Genomic DNA, 24,811 nt, shown 5'->3' with positions numbered 1-24,811 from the left:
TCACCTTTCTGTCCTTGGTTATTTTGTCATAGGTTGTTAATTCTTTGGACAATTTGGTTACCATACTTTCATAATTAGTAGAAGATTCAAATTTCTTACATTCAATACTTAGATTCCTAACTTCAGAAATGTTATTGTCGATGGCCCTTTCATAATAAGAAGCCAGTATCCTGACAAAGGCCATAGATCCATCTTGTACTGCTTGATTCCATTCATCGGTCAACCTCTGTTCAGATCTGCTGACCATTGGTCTTAGTCTAATACGAAGACCCCCTAGGAACCAGATTTTTATGCAAATACGCCTTGAATAACCTCAGATGCCAAATATTAGCCCGTAGCCCTTTAAGGCCCTTTTCCAAATTTGAAAACACTGTTTGACATCCGTCTTGTATGTTAATACTACTAACATCGGAGTTGCTGCTTGGGATAGAATCCAGACCAAATACTTTAATATCCTCCCGATCAGCACACAACCCCTCAAGAATGTTGTCCAGGTCCATAATATTAGTAAAGGTATACCAAATTGTCCAAAGAATAAATTTGGCACCAAAAATAGCTTCTATAAAGTAACCAGGATAAAAATATTAATAAATTACTAGAAAAAGCAAAGTGAAAGCATAAATTGAGGTGTAAGGACAAGAATAAGGCCCAGCTATTATAGATCACAAGGACAGGTCACACTGACTAACCAGAAATAGATATCAAAACACGTCCTTATACTGTATGTTCAGATTTCCACACCGTATTGTTGCAATATTTGCCACCCGGCCAAAAAACCTAATCCGTTATAACATATCACTGGACTAACACCAGATGTATATTCATATAGCCTATAGTTGACATATATAGGCCAAAATAAATCTCTAATGACCAAAAGACCATTAGGATATCAATAATCCTTATACCAGTGAATCACTGTTGTGCCCACTGATCCTATATACCCCTAGTGTATGCAGTTAAATATGTTAAGAGTCCGTTAGGCTATTCCTTAAACAATGAGTCAGAGCAGGACCAACACAGGTAGAACTAAAGATCCTGTTAGATATACATTAGTGTAACAAGGCTATTTCTCCAAAGACATATTGGCAAAGTACAAAAGCCTAATGGCGATTGTAATATTTTAGTAGACCATAATGGTAAAGGCCCAGTTAAAAAATGACTTGCACCAGCCAACTTCTCAATAAACATCAGCAAAAGTTGTTCAATCATGCACCGATGGTATATAGCCAACTCCGGGTTTGTTAGTTATATAAAAAGCAATAAATCAATCGACTAGATTAATGAACAGACTAGTGAATATTTCAATGAAAAAATTATAACATTACATTGTATTCATACTGTATTGAATCCTAGTCACATATCGATCCCAAAATGAACCTATAAATCCCCTTTCAGTACACCTTTGACCATTGAATTTAAGGGAAACTTCCTTATAACACGTTATCGATGTTGTTAACATTCTGATGAATATCCCAAGGAATCGAAAAATATATAGTCAAATGACATTCAGAATCATTAGATATTGTGCACCATTCACTCAATGTCCCGGTCCACATGTCCAAAATAACTTTCCAAGATTTAAATATCTCAATGACCATAGAAAAAGGCCACGTAGACATAGGTATTAAAAACCTTAAATAACTTTCAAAAATATTGTCCACAGTGGTACCAAACAGCTGTCTAAACCATTAATGTTGACCATAATTTGTACATCAATATAGAAAAATGATCCGTAGTAAGTCAAAACCAACCTACTAAGCACCTGACATGTTCATATATCGGTAAAATTATAAAAATACCTAACAACATCCCATAACTTTTAATATTCATCTGTATACCCAAAAAGGAATTTCACATACATACAAATGCAAATAGGGAAATCCTATACAGTATGTAATTTATCATAAATGTCCCGGTCCCCCAAATGAACCATGGGGTGGGTCCCATAGATATATGTTGTTAATAGTTCCACGACAGTCCATGTAGGCCCAAAAGGAACGTAGCTATTGAAAATCTTTAGCGACCCACAAATATAGTTGTCACGACTAAAGTACTGCCAAAATCCGTTCCAAAAAGGGAATTCCAGTTACCAAATATGTCTTCCGAAAAGTCTGCCCGAAACAGAATATACCACCAAGTGTAATGATATCACCAGTACCTTTACGACGCTGCTATAACCTCCCCATGTATCCATCCAAAAACGCCAACCACCAAAACATCACAAAAGTTAAAAAAGCGTAGATATATCCACAGCAAAGCGACTGATGAGATAACTTGATAAACCAAGTGAGGAGTCCTCTCCTACCGATAGCGAAGGCTAAAACGCCAACAGCGAGAACCAACAAGACCAGAAAAACACTACGCCTCGCACGTACAGCTTGCACGGCCAGACCATTAGTAGAAAAGACACAAACGGCTAGCATATATAGTCCCAACGCTTTATTTAGCAGAAAACCAGGAACATAAAAATGTCCCAAACATAACTCCAACCTCAGACCGGTTTCGGCAATATGCCTTCTTCAGTGAGTAAAAAACATGCCTAAACCTGAGCATCATAATTATTTATATCCTACATCAGTCAGCCTTAACCAATGGTATCATCCAACCCCTTTGCATATTCATGAGCCCAAAAAACTGCTGACAAGAGCTTATACAGTCATATATGTAACAAAGGTAATAAACAAATATAATTGAAAATGCAAAAAGTATTTATAAATATGGATGGTTTTCCTGATCACAACGTGCCTGGCTGTCGGTTTTGTGCTAGATTTAACCTACGCACTATTAAGCGTCTGTATATTTTTGCATCAAAGTATTTTGGAAACTGATTTAACTACCCAGAAATGTGGGATAGCAATCCGACTACCGTAGTACATAAATGCAAAGAAAAGGACAGAGAAAGGCAATAGAGATCCAAAACTGACGAAGCTTCTCCTAAGCCAGTCGCCGGTTCGCCGGTATGTGGTGCTGTTTAGTTTTCACTCTTAACTGTTGAAAGTTGTACTAAGACCCATATTTCTTATTGGTTACTTTGAACAGTATAGCAAGAGGAAGCATTAACCCTTCTGTCAATGTTGATGAACCTAATACTTGTTCTTTGTAAATACATCTACATATAAAACTTACGCTGTACATCATAAATTACTTTTGGTAGATATTGGAAATATACTGAAGAATATTAGAAGCGTTGTAATCCTGCATCCTACTCATTTTCTCTTGTATAACATTAGTTCAAGTCTGATTCTGCTGAAAGTATGGTGTTGACTTAATATCTTATGTGTAGATAATTAGTCTTGTATCTGTAGGTAGTTATGGATTCATGTTAATTTTTGTCAGTTGTATTTCACATGTATGTGCGTTGGCACCCAGGTCATGGCTGAGAGAGATCCTGGGGACCAGTTGACTTTTGTAGTCAAAAAAATATTTGATTACTGGCACTAGTATCCTTGGATCTTTGTAATTCTGCCATAACATTCTCACTGTAGATCATACATATAATTTTGAATGCAATTGAAATATCGCACACGAGTTGACTTCCATCTTCTAATTTCAAGCATTTTGTTATGACAGTGTATGGTGCATTGATTACAAAAGTGTCATTTGTAAGATGGTCTTGGCAGATTTAGCCCCTATATATAGTACTTGCAGGTTAGTGTCACATTCTTTGAATGCCTGTGTCTGTGTGGCTGCTTATGATAACATGTTAGTTTTTCTGTTTCAGATAAAAGAATGTGCTGATGAAGAACGTGGCAAAGGATATTTAGTCTCCTGTCTTGTGGATCATAGGACCAACATCACTGAATATCAGTGTCATCAATACATCACCAAAATGACTGCAATTATTTATAGTGATTACAGACTGATTTGTGGCTTCCTAGAAACCTGTAAGGCAGACATTAACAGACTGCAATGTGGGAGCATACGAGCGACAGACAAGGTAATTGTTCTGGTGTGATTTCTTCATTGTTTTATGAAGTATACAAGAGGGATTATTAGTTAAGTACACATCGTGTTATGCTATCTCGGCGTCTTTTTTTTTTTTTTTAGACTTAAAGTAAAAATATGATTAGTTAGAAACCACAGCATTATTTCCTTTTATTTTTGGAAATTCATTTTAATGTACATATCTGTTCATATGGTGTTACAGACTGAGGAATGTACAGTGCCATTTTATGAATCTTGCGTCACCCAAACAGAATTTTGCTTTTAGATCCAGTATACTTCTGGATGCAGTACTAAATGCATTGCTTTCATACTCATGATTTTTATGATTTTTATTTTAATTGGTACAGAGCCATTTTTGGGTATCATTTTGAACAGAACACTGCTGTGAAGCCGCATGAAATTAAGGGGTAGATGGCCATGGAGTGATTTGTTTGTTGTGTGTGCATATGTAAATGTGCACACACGTAGACATACATATGGATGTAGTGGCATTCATTCAGTCAACATTGTCAGCATTGCTAATGTCGACATGCTTTTCTGCAGACACTGAAATTTCCAGAGTGATACTCCTTAAGGGGAGAGTTCTTCCACTCCCAGCATTATATTAAACAGTAGCACAAAATTCTCTGTGACCTGAGAACAAGGTCCTTAGTATTGTAGCATGCATGACTGCTAGCATTCTAGTGGATGTTCTTCGTGTTTCACTGTTGCAGTCGTTAAATTTGGGTAATCTGCTGGCAGGTTGCCCTCAGTCGGCCTGAATTCCAAAGTCTTGGGTCCTGCATCGGTTGCTGTCTCCTCTTCCATGACGTCAGGTTGTTAGGGGTATAAAACATGCAGCCGACGCCATTTTCTTTAGTCTTTCTTGCCATGCGGTGCCCAAAGCAGAAGCATTTCGCAAGTGCCGGTCGGCCGACTCCTGAAATATTCGAGTTTGAGTTTCAGAACCGAAGTCTTCACTAAAGCCAAGTACCCCGTTGGGGAAACTTTCTTGCTCCATACCGATGTCAGAAAAAGTTAATAATTGTATTACTTGTGGGAAGCAAATACCTTGTAAGGATTTTCATTTATACTGTATTCCTTGCCTAGGCCCTGATCACAACGTACCTGGCTGTCGGTTTTGTGCTAGATTTAACCAACACACTCTTAAGTGTCTGTATATTTTTGCCTCAAAGTATTTTGGAAACGGATGTAACTACCCAGAAATGTCGTCTGATAGCAATCAGTCTACTGGAGTACATAAAAAGCACAAAGAAAAGGACAGAGAGACAGTCTAGGTCCAAAACCGACAAAGCTTCTCAGCCAGTCGTACTCAGTGAGGTGCTTTCGCAGCCCCTGATACCCGCTACTTTAGAGTCGCAGGCCCCTACCGACACCTATGTGGAGTCCGGCATGCTGCAAGATACTCAAAGTATTGGACCCACGGATGTATCTCCCTCGGATGGGTCAGGAGCCGCTGAGCAGGCACTGGCTTCTGTGGGTGTATTCAGGCCTCAACATGTTTACATCAAACTGACAGCTGCAAAACCAAAGACAAAGGCAACTTCAAAAACGACACGAGTCATGTGCACAGGCCTCTATGCCTAAAAAACAGATTATCAAAATGGCTGAAGACCTTATTACCTTGATTAGGGGTTCCCATCCCCCTCCAGATAACAGGCCTAGGCAAGACACTGATTATGAATCTTCAGATCAGGTTTCTATTTCATATGATTCCTCTTCTGATCAGGAATTCTTTACCTCCCTATGAGGGTTCTGATGCAGAGGAGTCTGTACCATCTGCATCACCTCCTGAGGATTATTCATTTGGGAAAACCTTGCATACTTTGAGGGAGCATTTTCACTAGGAGAGCAAAGATTTCTCATTCAAAAAAGAGGCTTTGGGATTTCCTTCTCCCTCAGCACAGGCCTTTAGCCATACCCCCAGACATTGTGGATGATGTGTTTTCGGAGTCAAGTTTGACCCCTGACCTCCGGCTCCCAGCAAGCCTGACCGATATTACAGGGTTCCTGACTCGCACAATTTTTTATTTAGAAACCCTGCTGCTGATCCTGAAACTGTTTCACAGGGTCCAAAGGGAGTTAAAGCCTCAACAGCAAATAATCCTACCTTCTCTGACAGAGATTCAAGGGCCCTGGATAGATGGGGAAAAAAGGTTTATACATCTGCAACCTTGGTAATTAGGGCATTAAACTGCCAATTTCATATACTCAAGTATCAACATGTTATGGGACTGCTGATACAGAAAATGTTGGTTTCTGAATGTGCAGAAAATAAAGAACTGCAGGAATTATTGCATGCAGCTGAACAGGTTGGAAATGTGGTTTTGATTCCTTAGAGGCATCCTGCAGGGCCGCAGTTACTGGATCTGTGATTAGAAGGCATGCCTGGTTAAAGGAACAAAATTTGCCTGATCATGTTGAAGCTAAATTACTAGATGCACCTTTACAGCACGATGGTTTGTTTGGTATTAAGGCAGAAGAGGTTTTAAAGAAAATGGAAGACAAAGCTAAGTCTATGCAAACTGTAAAAGACTTACAAGTGCAGCCACTAAGTATCAGTAGACACTGGCCGACAAAAAATTGGTCCTTTCAGTGTCAGACAGATCTCAAAGGGGCAAATCCAGACGCCCTAAGGGTTCCAGATTACCAGGTGCACGATTCATAAAGGTCAAAGCAATGGGGTGCTTCTACCTCCAAAGCTGGAGGGGATAAAGCGCAAACCTACAGAAAACAGTCCCAATGACTTCCCTCTGCCTTCCCCAAGCACTTATCTTTTGGCAGCACCCCTAGGGGGAAAATTAGCACTTTTTGCTCAAAATTAGCAGTTGTTAACCCAGGACAAGTGGGTGCCAAACATAGCATCACAGGGGTACAGATTCCATTTCCATACCCTGCCAATGGCAAACAGCTGGCCAGATCTGCCAAAAAAATCAATGGCCAGAGGCACAGAAACAGGTTACGTCCCTCATGGATATGATGGGGGCCGTTCAGCCAGTACCAGAACAGGAAAAAGGACAAGATTTTTACTCGACTGTCCTTGGTACCCAGAAAGGACAATGCGTAGTGGCCAGTACTGGATTTATCGATTTTGAACACATACCTGGACATTGCAAAATTCAAAATGCTGATTTTGCAGCAGCATCTGCCCATGCTGGGCAAGATTGTTTGGCTGGTGACATTAAACCTAAAAGAGGCATACCTGCATGTCCCAATAAGGCAATCGTGCTGATACCTCAGATTCAAGGCTGGCTTAATGCATTACCAATTCTCTGCACTGCCTTTTGGCTTATCTACTGCGCCCTGGGTCTTTACAAAGTGCCTGGCACCAGTGATTGCATTTTGCAGACAAAAAAGTATACAAATATATCCTTCCTTGGACGACTGTCTCATTCAAGCAGAGAACAAGGACATTCTTCAACACCTGGCATTTGTGGAAAGGCTTCTAACATGCCTAGGGTACACACTAAACGAAAAGAAATACACAACTGGTACCCTCTCAAAAGATAACATTCCTGGGTGCAAGCTTGAATACAACTGCCCAGATTGCTTACCTCACGTCAGACAAGCAAAGGCAACTGACTACTTACTTCAAACTGATGGCAACAAAAGCCCAGTTATCTGCAAGACAAATTATGCAAGTTTTGGGCTTCATGGCATCCTGCATCCTACTGATTCCATATGCAAGACTGCATATGAGGAAACTTCAATGGCACCTAAAAAGTATATGGAGTCAACATTGTTACAGTCTGGAAAAGTGCAGTTGTGTACCTAACATAAATATAGATGTTCGAGTGTATTCACTGTTGCAGTCATTACACTTGAGTTATTGTGCTGGCAGGCTACCCGCAGTCGGCCTGAATTCCAAAGTCCTGGTACGGCGTCTGTTGCTTTCACCTCTTCCCTGACGTCAGTGCGCCAGGGGTATAAAAGGTGCAGCCGACGCCATTTTCTTCAGTTTTTCTTGCCCCAGATGTCAGGTGCCCCCAAAAGGGTAGGCTAAAAATTTGCAAATAAAAAAGCATGCATTAACATAAACATTACCTTCCTCTACAAGCAAATACACACCACATAGGTTGTATAGAATAGAGAAGTACAGATAAGTCCCAGCAATGAAAGGGGGATGGTGGGAGGGTAACCTGAACTGCAACAGTGAATACACTCCATCTACATTTATGGTAGGTACACAACTGTACTATGTTCGTGTTTCACTGTTGCAGTCATTACACTTGGGTTGAATCCCAAAGCTGAGGTTGGGCGGCTGGGTCTAAATAGGATTAGGAGTGGCTGAGGCCCTGCAGAACTGCATTGGCAGAGCCTGCTCTGGATTTAGAGTAAAGAGGTAAGTGATAGTGCTTGGTAAAAGTGTGCACTGAACTCCCAAGTTGCAGCCTCCAAAATTTCCTTGGTTGGTACTCCTCTGAGAAAGGCTGATGTGGCTGCTGCCCTGGTATAATGTGGCCTAATATTCTTAGGCACTGATTTGCCATGCTGTGCATAGCAGAAACGAATGCAGTTATCCTATCCATTTTGAAATAGTCTGTTTTGAAATAGCCTTTCCTTTTGATCCTGCAGCGTATGCCACAAAAAGTTGCTCAGTTTTTCTGAAAGCTTTTGTTTTGTCCAAGTAGAAACGTAGCTGCCTGTGTATGTCCAAAGAGTGCAGAAGTCTCTCCCCTTTATTCTGGGGATTTTGATAAAAGGTTGGTAAATGAATGGTTTGGTTAAGAGCCACACTGGATACTACCTTTGGCATAAATGTTGGGTTTGTCCTTGGAGAAACCCTGTCCAGATGAAAAATGATAAAAGGTTCCACTGCCATTAATGCCTGTAACTCTGAGACTCTTCGTGCTGAAGTTATTGCTAGGAGCAGAGCAGTTTTCCATGTTAAGAATTTTATCTCAGCTGTATTGGCTGGCTCAAAAGGAGGCAGTGTGAGCTTTTCCAAGACAAAGTTGAGGTCCCATGTTGGTATTGGTGCTCTCCTTGGGGGTCTTATGTTTTTTGCCCCTCTGAGGTACTGTCTTAGTAGTGGATGAGAGAAAATAGGAGGTTCCATATTATAATGAGCTGAAATGGCAGAGGCATGGATCTTAATTGATGAGAAGGATAGGCCTTTGTCCAGCATCTCAGGTATTGTAAAATCTGAGGAATATTAGGAACAAGCAGTTCAAGTCCTTGTGCCTGGTTCCAAGCACAGAATCTCTTCCATTTTTCTGCATAAGATTTCATGGTGCTGGGCCTTCTGGCTTCCAAAATGACATCCATAACTGCTTTAGAGAGAGGTGTGTTCTGAGTGGCTATATTCACCATGCAGCCAGATTTAAGGTTCTGAGTTGGCTGTGCAGGATCTGATTGTTTTGTTGTGTCAGCAGATGAGGAATTTGAGGTAAAGTCCAGGCTGGCCCTTGAGACAAGCTCTTTAGGATTGGGTACCAGTGCTGGTGTGGCCAGTCTGGAGCAATCAGAATCATTTTTGGCTTCTCTTGTCTGACTTTTAGGAGTACCTTGGGGAGTAGAGGTAGTGGTGGATAGGCATCAGCTGTTGGGCTTTTCCAGCTGAATGATAGAGCATCCACCTTCCATGCTTGTGAGTGATAAGTCCTTGTGCAGAATCTCTGTAGTTGGCAGTTGTGAGGGGAGGCAAGTAGATCTATGTCTGGGCATCCCCATTTCTTTGTTATCATGCTGAAGACTTGTGGATCTAGTTTCCACTCGTGTGAGGATCCATGAGGTTTCTGCTTAGTTCGTCTGCCAGAGTATTTTTCTTTCCTGGCAGGAATTATGCCTGCAGATGTACTTGATAGGCCAGTGCTGTGTTCCACAAAGTCATGGCTTGCCTGCAGAGGGGACAGGAATGTGTGCCCCCTTGCTTGTTTATGTACTACATGACTGTAGTATTCTCCGTCTTTAGTAATAGTTGTCCTGGATGTAGTAGATCCTTGAAGGCTGTCAGGGCATTCTGGACAGCTAGCATCTCTTGATTGATATGAAGATGCATTTGGTCTGTGGGCCACTTGCCCTGTATACATTTTCCTGCCATATGTGCTCCCCAGGCATAATCCGATGCATCTGTTGTTAGTGTCTGCCTGGCTGTGGGGAAAGTGAAAGGCTGTCCCTTGTTGTGGCAACCGGCCAGTGCCCATCATTGAAACTGTTGTTGCAGGCAGGGAATGAGCGTAATTATTGTTTCCAGGCTGTGGCAATGTTGAGTCCAAACACTTTTTAGATACCATTGTAGCTTCCTCATATGCAGTCTTGCATATGGAATTAGCAGGATGCAGGATGCCATGAAGCCCAAAGCCTGCAGAATTTTTCTTGCAGGTAGCTGGGTCTTTGTTGCCATCATTTGAAAGTAATGAGTCAGTTGCCTTTGTCTGGCGTGAGGTAAGCCATCTGGGCAGTTGTATTTAAGCTTGCACCCAGGAATATTATCTCTTGAGAGGGCACTAGTTTTGATTTCTTTTCGTTTACTGTGTACCCTAAGCAAATTAGTAATCTTTTTACAAACGCCAAATGCTTTAGTAGAATGTCCTTGCTGTCTGCTTGAATAAGGCAGTCATCCAAGTAGGGATATATTTGAATTCCTTTTTGTCTGCAAAATGCAATTACTGGTGCCAGGTATTTTGTGAAGACCCTGGGCACAGTAGATAAGCCAAAGGGCAAGTGCAGAGAATTGGTAATGCATTGAGCCAGCTACGAATCTGAGGTATCTTCTGCAAGATTGTCTGATAGGGACATGCAGGTATGCCTCTTTGAGGTCCAAGGTAACTAGCCAAGCCTTTTTGCCCAGCATGGGTAGAAGCTGCTGCAGTGTCAACGGTTTGAATTTTGGAACGTCCAGGAAGGTATTTAGAGTAGACAGATCCAGTATTGGTCTCCAAGCTTTGTTCTTTCTGGGTACCAAGAAAAGTCTTGAGTAAAATCCTTGTCCCTGCTCTTGCTGTGGTACTTTTTGGATAGCCCTCATGTCCATGAGAGCAGAAATTTGTTTTTGTGTCTCTGCCCATTGATTGTGTGGCAGGTCTGGCATACCTTTTGAGCTTGGTAGGGTGTGAAAGTGGAACCTGTAACCCTGGGAAACAATATTCAGTACCCATTTGTCCTGGGTGATCATGTGCCAATTTTGTGAGAAAAGTGCTAGTTTTCCCCCTAACGGTGCTGCCAAAAGGTAAGTGCTTGGCATTGGTAGAGGAAAGTCATTGGGACCGTTTCCTATAAGGTTGTGATTTGTCTTCTCCGCCTTTGGGGGGCTAAAGCACCCCATTGATTAGGTCTGTATGAGCCTTGGGGCTGAGATCTGCCTCTTGGGCGTCTGTATCTGCCTCTTTGTGGCCTGTCTGACACTGGAAAGGACCAATTTTTGGAAGGCCAGTTCCTGCTAAATCTGTGTGGCTGAACCTGTAAGAAATCCTTTTACTGTCTGCATTGATTTTGCTTTATCCTCCATTTTCTTTAACAACTCTTCTGCCTCAACACCAAACAAAGTATCATGTTGTAATGGAGCATCCAACAATTTTGCTTTAACATGATCAGGTAAGCTTTGTTCTTTTATCCAAGCATGCCTTCGAATGACAGAACCTGTAACTGTGGCTCTGCAAGAAACCTCTAATGAATCAAAACCACATTGCAAAGTATGCTTTCCCACTTGTTAAGCTGCATGCAATAAATCCTGCATTTCCTTATTTTCAGAACATTCTGAGCTTGTAAGCATTTTCTGTTTTAGCAAAGACATTAGGTATTGTTTATTTAAGCATGTGAAATTGGCAGTTTAAAGCCCTTACAGCTAAAGTAGCAGAGGTGTAAACTTTTTTCCCCCATCTGTCCAGTGCTCTAGAATCCCTATCAGAGGGAACAGGGTTTTTTGCAGTGGAAGCCTTGACCCCTTTGGGACCCTGAGAAATTGTTTCTGGGTCAGCAGCAGGGTTTTTGTAAAGAAATTTATGAGAATCTGGGACCCTGTAGTACCTATCTGGCTTAACTGGTGCAGGGGGTAAAGAATCAGGGGACGAACTGGATTCAGAAAATACATCATCAACAATATCTAGTACAGGGGGAATAACAAGGGGCCTGTGCTGAGGCAGTAAAGGTCTCTGAGCCTTTTCTTGGGTTCCGAATAATCCTGGCTCTCCCAATGGAAATGCTCCCTCATGGTGTGCAGTCTTTCCCCAAAAGAGTAATCCTCAGGAGGAGAGGCTGAAGGGATAGATTCTTCAGAGTCCTCATAGGGAGGAAGAGAATATCCCTGATGATCATCGTGTTACCCTGCTGCAGTCATCACACTTGGGTTATCCTGCCGTCAGGCGGTCCCACAGTGTGCCTGAATTCCAAAGTCTTAGTCAGGCGTCGGTTGCTGTCGCTTCTTCCCTGACGTCAGTGCGCCAGGGGTATATGAGGCATCCGACGCTATTTTCTTCAGTCTTTCTTGCTGCGCGGTGCCCGAAGCAGAAGCAGTTCGCAAGTGCCGGTCGGCCGACACCTGAGATTTTCAATTCGAATTTCAGTCCGAAGTCTTCAATAAAGCTAAGTACCCCATTGGGGAACCTTTTCTTGCCTCAGTCCGATGTCAGAAAGTTAACAATTGCATTTCTTGTGGGAAGCAAATACCTCATAAGGACTTCCATTCCTATTGTATTCCTTGCCTAGGCCCAGACCACGACGTCACAGGTTGTCTGTTTTGTGTTAGGTTTAATAAACGAACTATCAAACGCCAATGTCCTTCAATTATGCATCTGCAGTCATTACAAATGGGTTGTCCTGTCGTCAGGCAGCCCTTCGGTCGGCCGGATTCCAAAGTCTGGGTCTGGCCTCGGCTGGTGTCGCACTTCACCCGACGTCATAGCTGCAGTTATTCGGGTATAAAGGCATCAGCCGACGCCATTTTCCTCAGTCTTTCTTGCCGCGTGGCGCCCGAAGCAGAAGCTGTTCGCAAGTGCCGGTCGGTCAGATCCAGAGATTACTACTACCGAATACTACTTCGAAGACTTCTAAAAAGCTAAGTACCCCGTTGGGGACTCTTTCTTGCCTCAGCCGATGTCAGAGAAAGTGAATAACTGTTTATCTTGTGGGAAACCAATACCTCATAAAGATTTCCACTCCTACTGTATACATTGTTTAGGCCCAGACCACGACGTAGCAGCTTGTCTAGCCTGCGCTTCTTTTAACCGACGGACGCTTAGACGTTGGTCGGAGTTTGCTGAACAAATTTTCGGCTCTGATTTTGCCTACATTATGCCGTCGGATCCTCCGACAACGCAAATTTCCAAAAAACGAAAAGAAAAGGACCGACACTCGCGGTCCGGTCTCAGCGAAACGCGATTAAGCAAACGCGAGTGTCTCTGTTTCGGCGAAACCGAGCAAGCGGTTCTTTCTCCAGCGAAACCATGCCTTCTACCGAGGCCTCCTCTAACCTGGTAGAATCAGCTTCTGAAATCCAGCCTTCTGTTGCGGTTTCTCAGGAATTATCAGACACAATTCCCCTGGATATTTCAACCCCTGCACGTGGAGCTGCTAGGCCTCCTGCAGCCATGTCTATTAAGGCCTTTGCCAGGGCTAAAGCAGCCAAAGCTTCAAAACTGTGCCTGCCAAACCCCCCTCACACAGGCCCAGCACTAGCTCTCATATGCTTTCTTTGGCTGAGGATTTAATTTCTTTAATTCGTGGATCCCAGCCTCATCCAGACAGGTCCTCTCTCCCACCTCCAGAAAAGAGACCTAGAGCAGAGCCCCCTGAACCAGTATCCACTGATGGTTCCTCTGATGAATCAGAACATACAGACCTTCCTGAGGCTTCTTATTCTCCTTACAAAGACGCTGATGCGGAAGAGTCCATTCCTTCAGCCTCTCCACCTGAGGAATTTTCCTTTGGGGAAACCTTGCATGCTATGAGGGAACAATTTCAGTGGCAGGGCCAAGATTTCTCAGACTCCAGAAAAAGGCTTAGAACCTTTCTACATTTGCCACAACGTAGGCCTTTAGCTATACCTCCAGTTCTTTCTGTTGTAGATGATGCATTTAATGATGCTTGCACTGCTCCTGATTCATTACCTCCGGCTCCTGCTAAGCCCGATAGGTTCTACAGGGTCCCGGACACTCATCACCATTTATACAAGGCTCCCTTTGCAGATCCAGAGACTATCGCCCAGGGCCCTAAAGCTGTAGCTGCTACTTCTACTAAAAACCCCCTCCCCTCTGAAAGGGAATCCAGGTCCTTAGAGATGGGGTAAAAAAGTTTACACTTCTGCTACCTTGTCAGCTAGGGCTTTGAACTGCCAATTTCATATGATTCAATATCAAGAGTTTATGCTTGACCAGTTAACTAAAAAGCTTTCCTCTGAAGAATCTTTAGATAAATATGTTCAGGAAATGGTACATAACATACAGCAGGTTAGTAACCATTCTTTAAAATGTGGCTATGATGCACTGGAGGCTTCCTTTAGATCAGCCATGACTGGCACAGTTATCAGGAGACATGCATGGTTGAAAGAACAGGCATTACCAGACCATGTCAAATCAAAGCTTTTGGATGCACCCATGGACAAGGTCAATTTATTTGTTTCCCCTGCTCAGCAGGTACTAAAAAAGATGGAAGAGAAGGCGAAATCTGTACAAACGGTGAAAGATTTCTTACAGGTTCAACCTCCAAGGTTTAGCAGGAACTGGCCCTCCAAGAATTGGTCATTTCCGGACTCCTCAAAGGCTCAGAGAGGCAGGAATAGGCATTCAAGAGGCAGAAACCAATCCAGGGGTGCCTACAGGGGACGCCAATGGCAAGGTAACAACCAGCGAGGCACGGACGCAGCCACCACCACTACAACACCTCAATCACAGTGACTTGACAGTGGCACCGCCTACCAGGGAACAACTAGAAGCACCCTTAGGCGGAAAATTAACCTTATTTTCAAAAAACTGGCATTGCATCACAAGGGAAAAATGGATTTTGCAAACTATAGACCAAGGTTACAGGTTCCATTTCCATACTCTACCAGGGAAGAGAGGAATGCCAAACCTACCACCTACTCAAAGGACAGAAGCTCTAAAACAAATATCTCAGCTATTAAGAATGAGAGCTGTGGAAAATGTACTATCTATGGAGCAAGGAAAGGAATTTTACTCCAGACTCTTCCTGGTACCAAGAAAAGAAAACAAATGGAGACCCATTCTAGACCTGTCAGCTTTAAACACATTCCTTATTGTTCCATAATTCAAAATGCTGACCCTACAGCAGCTTCTTCCCATGCTGGGCAAGGAGTCTTGGCTGGTAACTCTAGATCTCAAGGAGGCATACCTGCACGTCCCCATAAGACCAATTTGCAGAAGATACCTCAGATTTCTTGCAGGATCAGAGCATTATCAATTTTCAGCATTGCCCTTTGGCTTATCTACTGCGCCCAGAGTGTTCACGAAATGCCTGGCATCAGTAATTGCTCATTGCAGACTTCAGGGAATCCAAATTTATCCCTACCTGGACGACTGCCTGATACAAGCGGACAACAAAAGCAAGCTAGCAGAAGACTTACAAAGAGTCATTTACCTGCTGCAAGCCTTGGGATATACAGTCAATATAAAAAGTCAAGGCTGATTCCATCCCAAAGAATAACCTTTCTGGGTGCAGAGCTGGACACATCAAAACAAATGGCATTCCTAATTGCAGAAAAGAAAGAGCAACTACCTCTCTACTTCTTGGCATTAACAAAGCAGAACCACCTAACTGCAAGAAAAGTACTGCAAGCTCTAGGCTTCATGGCATCCTGCATAATTCTGGTCCCTCATGCCAGACTGCATATGAGAAAGCTACAGTGGTACCTAAGGAATTTGTGGTCCCAACACAAGCACAGCCTAGAAACCAAAATCCCAATAATCCCATGCCTGAAACAAGAGTTCCTATGGTGGGCTCAGGCCTGTCAATCAAACGCAGGATTGCCCTTCTGCAACAGCCAACCAAGCCAAACCATCACGACAGATGCCTCAGACCTCGGTTGGGGGGCACACATGCCTGGCAAGTGCATACAAGGCTTATGGACTCAAGACCAGCTGCGCCTACACATAAATCTAAAGGAAATGCTGGCAGTAAAATTGGCAATCCAGTCATTCAGACCATTTCTCCAAGAAGGTCAGTTGATGATAAGGACAGACAACACCACAGTTATGTGGTACATCAACAAACAAGGAGGTACCCATTCATATCCTCTATGCCGGCTGGCACTGGACCTATGGGATGTGGCCCTGAGCTACAACATTCAGTTACAATCAATTTTTGTACCGGGAAAAGAAAACATTCTAGCAGACATATTAAGCAGAACAACCACAGATGCCCACGAATGGATGCTTCATCCGGACATCTTCAAAGCCATCACAAGCGAATGGGGATTACCACAAATAGACTTGTTTGCATCCCCATTCAATCACCAGCTAAAGAAATTCTGCACAAGGACGTACCACCCACTTGCTTGGAAGGTGGACTCCCTATCTTTCAGTTGGAAAAACCTGACAGCATACGCACTTCCACCACTTCCTTTGATGCACAAGGTGCTTCTGAAGATCAAAGAGGACCGTCCAAGGATCATCCTGATAGCTCCAGACTGGCCAAGACAACATTGGTACCCATTGCTGAGGAGCATGTCTCTGGAACAAATATGGACACTACCCCTAATCCCATTACTGTTAACACAGAACAACTACAACATCCTGCATCCAAACCTGAAAACTCTGCAGCTAACTGCCTGGAACATTACATAACAGAAAATAACCCAAATTTATCCCAAAGGGTTAAAGACATAATCCTGGAGGCTCGCAGACCTTCAACAAGAAAGAATTTTGCAGCAAAATGGAAAAGATATCTCATTTGGAGTACTGCAAAGGGAGAAGATGTGACTCTGGTAAACATGGCCAACATCCTAGAGTACTTGGCAGAGCTCTTCCACACAGGCCTGTCCTATTCTTCCATCAAGATACATGCATCCGCTATTTCAGCACAATACAGCTTGGATCCTCCTGTCTTCTCTCATCCCCTGCTCAGACAGTTTCTGAGAGGAATTAAAAATGTAAAACCTCCCAGGAAACCACCATTGCCAGCATGGCACTTGAACTTTCTGCTAGAAAAATTGACACTTGCCACTTTCGAGCCAGCAGCAACAGCAGAATTACAATACTTATCCTGGAAGACGGCTTTCCTGCTGGCAATAACTTCAACAAGAAGGGTCTCTGAACTACAGGCATTAATGGCAGTGCAACCCTTCCTGATCTTCCATCAAGATAGTGTCCATGAGAACAAATCCTACATTTATGCCTAAGGTGGTATCCAGAGTGTCATTAAATCAGGCTATCCACCTACCTACATTCTTCCCAAACCCACAGAACAGGGGAGAAAGACTTTTGCATACCTTGGATGTACACAGACAGTTACGCTACTACCTGTACAGGACTAAGTCCAATAGAAAAACTGACCAGCTTCTGGTAGCATATGCCACAGGAAAGGAAGGAAAACCAATTTCAAAACAGACAATCTCCAAATGGATAGGAAATTGCATTAGATTTTGTTACTCATACCATGGAAAGAAAACCCCAGAGAACATCAGGCCTCACTCCACAAGGGCTACAGCCACTACCACAGCTTTCTTCAGAGTGGCTACCAAGGACATTATAGAGGCTGCTACTTGGACCTCCGTGCATACATTTGCCAAGCATTACAATTTACCTTTATACTCTAGATCCCGAGCAGGTTTTGCCACTGCTGTTTTGCAAGGGATCCTAGCTACACCATAATCTCTACTCTTTCCTCCTCCCCTTGTTTAGCTATGGTCTTCTACCCATTTGTAAGGACTGCAGATGCATCCTTGAAGGACATAGTACAGTTTTGTACCTACCATAAATGTAGATGTCCGATAGGAATGCATCTGCAGTCAGGATTACCCACCCACCTTCCCCTCTGAGGTACTCCTAGGGTATTTGCCAGCCTTCAGCTAGCTTGGGGGGATCTATTATGGTGTATTTGTTTGTATATATGTACGTACATGCTTAATTTTTGTGTTTGCTCTCTACTATTTGGAATCATTGGCATTTATCCAAATTTAGCCTTCCAAGAGGGCACCTGGCATCTGGGGCAAGAAACACTGAGGAAAATGGTGTCGGCTGATGCCTTTATACCCGAATAACTGCAGCTATGACGTCGGGTGAAGTGCAACACCAGCCGAGGCCAGACCCAGACTTTGGAATCCGGCCGACCGAAGGGCTGCCTGACGACAGGACAACCCATTTGTAATGACTGCAGATGCATTCCTATCGGACATCTACATATATGGTAGGTACAAAACTGTACTTTTTGACTTCGCACGACATTACTTTGGTAGGAAATTTAATTATATCATGCCGTCTGAGCAGCCGACGACCGGCATACATAAAAAAACGCAAGGATAAGCACAGGCAGCCTAGGAACAAGCCAGACTCAGAGGCCTCTGCTGGGCCTGTCGCTGGTTCTCCGGTTTTCAGTGAGGTGCCTACGCTGCCCCTGACCACTGCAGAACTGGAACCCCAGACAGCTGTGGATTCTCAAGCGGAGTCTACTAGGCTGACGCAGCCATCTTCCGATACCGGAGCAGAAGTAGACCACGGTGCAGTGGAAATACCTTCGGTTGCAGAAGGTGTCTTCAGACCAACTACACTCACCATTAAATCTTGTGCTCATAGGTTCATAGGTTCATAGTAGGCTATCTGCCCTAGGGCATTTATAAGCCTAGCCAGAATGTGTTTGGCTTTCACCACCCATTTTAAATTTATTTTGCTATGCCCTTTTTCGAGGTTAGTATACTGTGCCTCTGTCTAACAGTGATACAGAAGTGACACCCGGGGTAAACCTAAGATCTCCCATCCACTCATCAAGATTCCTCTTGAAGAGAGTCAATGAGGGACTTTGCCTAACCTGGACTGGGATTTTATTCCAGAGTGAAGGGAGCCTCTGGGTTATGAATCTGTCCCTCCAGCATGTCCTATTTATTTCAGTGCTGAGGTTCAAGTCTCTCGAGCGCGTAGCTCGATGGGATTTGGATTTTCTGAGGTGCAGCATGTCCATTAATTCCGGGTTGGACATGGCTTTATACGTCACGCACAGATCGCCTCTGAACAGGCGGTATGCCACTGAGTAGAGCTGGAGTTTCTTTAACCGGGCAGCATATGGCATCTGTTTGAGCCCATTGATCCTCTTGGTGAGGTACTTTTGGGGTCTTTCCAGTTGCTGCAGGTGTCTGGTAAGGTACATCCCAAAAGGGGCATTGTACTCAATTATGGGCCTGATGAGGGATGAGTAAAGAGGCACGATGACCTCCCCTGATCTAGATGTGAATCCCTTCATGATTAGGTGGGCGCTATAAAATGTTTTTCTAACCACTTTGGCCACGTGGTTGTCAAATGAGAGATTGCTATCAACTTGGGTCCCCAGGTCCCTAATTACTACTTCTGTACTTAATGGATTACCACCTATGTGGTAATTTGTGGACACTTTGTTTTTGCCAAAGGGGATGACTATACACTTTTTGGCATTTAGCTTGAGGTCATGGCTGTGGCACCAGTTGTCTGTTTCTATGAGGCCCTTTTGGAGGATGCTTGTGTCGGCTGGAGAGTCGATTATGGCGCCCAGTTTGCAGTCATCTGCGAACTTGGTCAGCCACAGTCCTTCCGTGTTGGCCTGTACCTCCGAGAAATATATACCGAACAAGAGGTCCCAGGACTGAGCCTTGTGGGACAGCACCTGTAACTGGTTTGGAGTCTGACATGGCTCCAGCAATTCTAACCATGTGGGTTCTGTCCATGAGCCAGTTTGCAATCCATCTAGTGACATAGGAGTTTATATTTAAGCTGGTGAGCTTATCTATAATGCCCGAGGTGGGGTATTGTATCGAAGGCTTTTGCGAGGTCCATGTAGGCTGTGTGGACCACCTTCCCCTCGTCAATGGCCTTGGTGACTGTTTCAAAGAAATCAACCAGGTTTGAGGCAGGATCTGCCTTTAACAAAGCCAAACTGGGTAGGATCCAGTGTCTGTAGGTCCCCAATATCTTTATTTATGAGGTCCATGATGATCCTTTCCATAGCTTTGCAGACCGAGCTAGTCAGGCTTATGGGGCGGTAGTTTCCAGGATCCGTTGAGGCACCACCTTTATGGAGAGGGACCACTTTTGCTGTATGCCACTCTTTGGGCACATATCCTGTAGTAAGGCTGAGATTGAACAGTAGTTTTGTTTGGGTTTAGCTCTTCTTGGAGTTCATGTAGGACGCAGCCCGGGACACCGTCTGGTCCCATTGATGCTGTTTTTTTTTGCTTTGGAGAGGGTGTCTCTTATCTGAGCATCTGAGATGTCAAGGGGGGCAGCACTCTGCCGGGATAGATATTTGCCCTTTTGGTGGGGAGGGGGGAGAAGTTTGTGCTGAACCTGTCAGCTAGGATGTTGGCAATGTCTGTGGGTTCAGTGTATTTTTTTGTCATTTTGGACTAATTCTGAGCATATTTGGGAATTACCACCCAGGTTCCTAATGTAACTAAAGAAAGCCTTGTGATTATCCTTAGTGTCCTGTGCAATTTTTCTCTCGAAGCTGGCCTTAGACAATTTTATGAGTGCCCGTAGTTTTTTGCCAATACTGATCAGTGATGCCTTCCCTTTTTGGATTTTGCGCTATCATTTAGTAGCTTCCTCCTTCTATTGTATAGTTTGTTTATGGCTGGGGTCCACCAGACTGTCTTTGGAGGATTGGGTCTTGGTTTTATTTGGGATCGCATGATCCATGCATTCCTGAAGGTGTTCATAGAATGCGTTTATAAAGGATTCTGTGGTCTGGGCCGTATTTTCCACAGGCCCGGGGGCTTTGAAGGATTCCACCTCGGTTTTGAGGAGTGTGAAATTTGCTTTAGAGAAGTTTTTCACTGTGGTTTTCTGGGCAGGGGGTGGGGTCGGGATGTGAATATCCAGTGAGATTAGTTTATGGTCTGATCTTACCAGTGAGGGATACACTTCTGGTCTGGAGCATAGAGTCCCCATGTTGGTGATGATCAGGTCCAGTATGCTTTCCCCTCTTGTGGGAGTGGTAACTTAGACAAAGTCTAGGTCCGGCGTCGGTTGTCGTCGCTTCTTCCCTAACGTCAGTGCACCAGGGGTATAAAAGAACCAGCCGACGCCATTTTCTTCAGTCTTTCTTGCCGCGCGGTGCCCGAAGCAGAAGCAGTTCGCAAGTGCCGGTCGGCCAGCTCCTGAAATTACGAAAATTTTGCAACCGAAGTCTTCTTGAAAGCTAAGTACCCCATTGGGGAAACTTTTCTTGCCTCAGACCGATGTCAGACAAAGTTAATTTTATTTCTTGTGGGAAGCAAATACAGCATAAGGATTTTCATTCCCTCTGCATTCCTTGCTTAGGCCCAGACCACGACGTCTCGGTCTGTAGTTTTTGTGCTACATTCAACAAACGCACCATTAAGCATCGGGTGGAGTTCGCCCAGCACTATTTTGGCAAAAAATTTAATTATATTATGTCGTCGGATACTCCGACTCCAGTTTTGTCTAAAAAACACAAAGATAAGGACCAACATACGAGGTCCCCGGCCTCTACTGACACCACGCCAAAGCCGACTACAGGTGGTCCGGTTCTCAGCGAGGCACCTATGCAGCCCCTGCCTACCGACGACACTTCATTGGCGGTGTCTTTTGTGCCTGAGGTCGCAGGCTCCTCGGCCCACACCCCGACTACAGATACCGAAGCCACTCTTGGTGGTTAATCTCAAAATGTAGCCAGGTCTGTCTCCTCTCTAGGTGTCTTCAGACTTTCCTCTTTTTCTATCAAGGCTTTCACTAAGTCTAAAGCAGCCATGCATTCTAAGAGACAAGCTCCACAGGGCCCTTCTCCAGGCCCCATGCCTCAAAAACAGATGCTTAAAATGGCTGAGGATTTGATTACTCTTATCAGGAGTTCTCAACCCCCCCCCCCCCCCGGACAAAAGGCCTAGAGTGGAGGAAGAATCCCCCTCCTCTGACCAGGCCTCCATTATTTCAGAGCACTCTGATGAACAGGAACATTCTTACTCCCCTTTTGAAGATTCTGATGCTGAGGAGTCCATTCCCTCTGTCCCCCAGAGGATTACTCATTTGGGGAAACCTTGCATACCTTAAGGGAACACTTCCACTGGGAAGGCCAAGAGTACTCAGATTCCAAGAAAAGGCTTAGAGATTTTCTCTTCCTACCCCAGCACAGGCCTCTGGCTATACCTCTTGTCTTAGACATACTAGATGATGTGTACTCGGAGGCCTGCCTTAACCCGGATTCTTTACCTCCAGCCCCAGTCAAGCCTGACAGGTACTACCGGGTTCTTGACTCACACCAATTTTTATACGAAAGCCGTGCGGCTGACCCAGAAACCGTCTCACAGGGCCCCAAGGGAATCAAGGCCTCCACTGCTAAAAACCCGTTACCTTCAGAGAGAGATTCCAGATCCTTAGAAAGGTGGGGAAAAAAGGTATACACCTCAGCCACCTTAACCATGAGGGCATTAAACTGCCAGTTCCATATGCTAAAGTACCAACAGTTTCTGTTGTCACAGTTGAGAAGTAAAATGTCACAACCTGAACAACTAGACTTGAAGGAGTTGCAGGATTTGATGCATAGCGCAGAACATTTGGGTAAACATACCTTGCAATGTGGTTTTGATGCTCTAGAGACCTCATGTAGAGCTGCTGTTACAGAATCAGTCATATGTAGACATGCCTGGCTCAAGGAGCAAACCTTACCAGATCATGTCAAAGCTAAATTACTAGATGCCCCTCTACAAAAGGATGTATTATTTGGTGTTAAAGCTGATGAGGTATTAAAGAAAATGGAGGAAAAGGCTAAATCAATGCAAACAGTGAAAGATTTTCTACAGGTACAACCTCCACGTTTCAGTAGAAATTGGCCTTCCAAAAATTGGTCCTTTCCAGCCACGGACAGACCCCAAAGAGGTAGATACAGGCGCCCGAGGGGCAGAAGGCAATCTCAAGGATCATTTAGAGGCAGACAATGGCAAGCTCCTACACAAAGAGGTGGTGAGGATAGTTCGCAGCCATTCAGAAAGCAAGCCCAATGACTTCCCCTTTGCATGCCAAGCAAGGCTCAAATGGCAGCACCCTTAGGCGGAAAACTGGCATTATTTTCAAAAAATTGGCATATTGTCACAAAAGACAAATGGATCCTGGACATTATAAACAGAGGCTACCGATTCCATTTTCACACCCTTCCAAAAATGAGAGGCATGCCAAACCTGCCACACAATCAAAGGGCAGAGGCACAAAGACAAATTTCAGATCTCATGGACATGAAAGCTATTCAAGAGGTACCTACTCACAAACAAGGTCAAGGTTTTTATTCCAGACTATTCCTGGTACCAGGGAAGGGAAAAGATTGGAGACCTATTTTGGACCTATCCATCCTAAACACATTTTTACTCGTACCAAAATTCAAGATGCTCACATTACAGCAGCTTCTTCCCATGCTGGGCAAGGAGTCTTGGCTGGTAACATTGGACCTCAAGGAGGCATACCTGCATGTCCCAATCAGACAAAATTGCAGAAGATACCTCAGATTTCTTGCAGGTTCAACCCATTGTCAATTCTCTGCATTGCCCTTTGGCTTATCTACTGTGCCCAGAGTATTCACGAAATGCCTGGCATCAGTAATTGCCTACTGCAGACTTCAAGGGATTCAGATGTACCCATACTTGGACGACTGCCTGATCCAAGCGGACAGCAAGCACATACTTCTGAAACATCTGGCTTTTGTAATAATGTTGTTGAATTCTCTGGGATACACAGTCAACAAAAAGAAATCAAGGCTAATACCCTCTCAGAAAATAATTTTCCTGGGTGCCAACTTGGACACAAACACCCAGATGGCCTACCTCACGCCAGAGAAGCAGGGACAACTAACTCAATACTTCAGAACACTAGCAAATTTCACCAGGCTGACTGCAAGGAAAATCCTGCAGGCTCTGGGATTCATGGCATCTTGCATCCTACTAATCTCATGTGCAAAGCTGCATATGAGGAAACTTCAATGGTACCTGAAAAACCTATGGTCTCAACACAGCCACAGTTTGGAAGCAATAATACCACTAATTCCATGTCTTCAAAAGGAATTTCTGTGGTGGGCTCAAGCATGCCAAACAAACACAGGTCTCCCATTCGGCAAGCCTCAAGCAAATCAAGTCATCACAACAGACGCCTCGGACTACGCCTGGGGGGCGCACATGACAGATCGGTGCATTCAGGGCAAATGGTCCCAAAAAGAAAAGCACCTTCACATCAATCAAAAGGAAATGCTAGCAGTAATAAATGCTATTATAGCTTTCAAAGACCTTCTGCATTCAGGTCAATTATTGATAAGGACAGACAACACCACAGTAATGTGGTACATAAACAGGGAGGAACCCATTCATACCCCCTATGCAGGCTGGCCATGTCACTTTGGAACATGGCTCTGGAATTACAAATCGAACTTCAAGCACAGTACTTGCCAGGCAAGGAAAACCCGCTGGCAGACAACCTAAGCAGAAATATGACAGATCCACACGAATGGAAGTTGCATCCTCAAGATTTTACAGAGATAATTCAAGCATGGGGAAGGCCAGACATAGATCTCTCTGCCTCCCACAAAAATCACCAATTGACAAAATTCTGCTCAAGGACTTTTCATCCACAGGCCTGGAGAGTGGACGCTCTCTCTTTCAGTTGGACAACAATGACAGTTTATGCCTTTCCACCTCTTCCTCTGCTGCCCAAAGTTCTATTAAAAACCAGAGCAGACAGACCAAAGATGATTCTCATTGTTCCAGACTGGCCAAGACAGCACTGGTACCCAT

At 44.0% G+C, this 24,811-nt stretch overlaps 1 protein-coding gene across 1 annotated transcript in view; it reads left to right on the top strand.

The window, feature by feature from the left end:
- GLG1 (golgi glycoprotein 1) overlaps positions 1–24,811 on the top strand; it is a 3,171,999-nt gene that overhangs the window by 600,189 nt on the left and 2,546,999 nt on the right. The window contains exon 4 of the mRNA XM_044081599.1: positions 3,722–3,937. Within this exon, the coding sequence (XP_043937534.1) occupies positions 3,722–3,937 (216 nt within the window). The remainder of the gene's footprint in view (positions 1–3,721; positions 3,938–24,811) is intronic.

Source organism: Protopterus annectens, chromosome 8.part1 (assembly GCF_019279795.1).
Source record: "Protopterus annectens isolate FY-2018-M chromosome 8.part1, PAN1.0, whole genome shotgun sequence".
Classification (NCBI taxonomy): domain Eukaryota; kingdom Metazoa; phylum Chordata; order Ceratodontiformes; family Protopteridae; genus Protopterus; species Protopterus annectens.
This window is presented reverse-complemented; position numbering and strand designations above follow the sequence as displayed.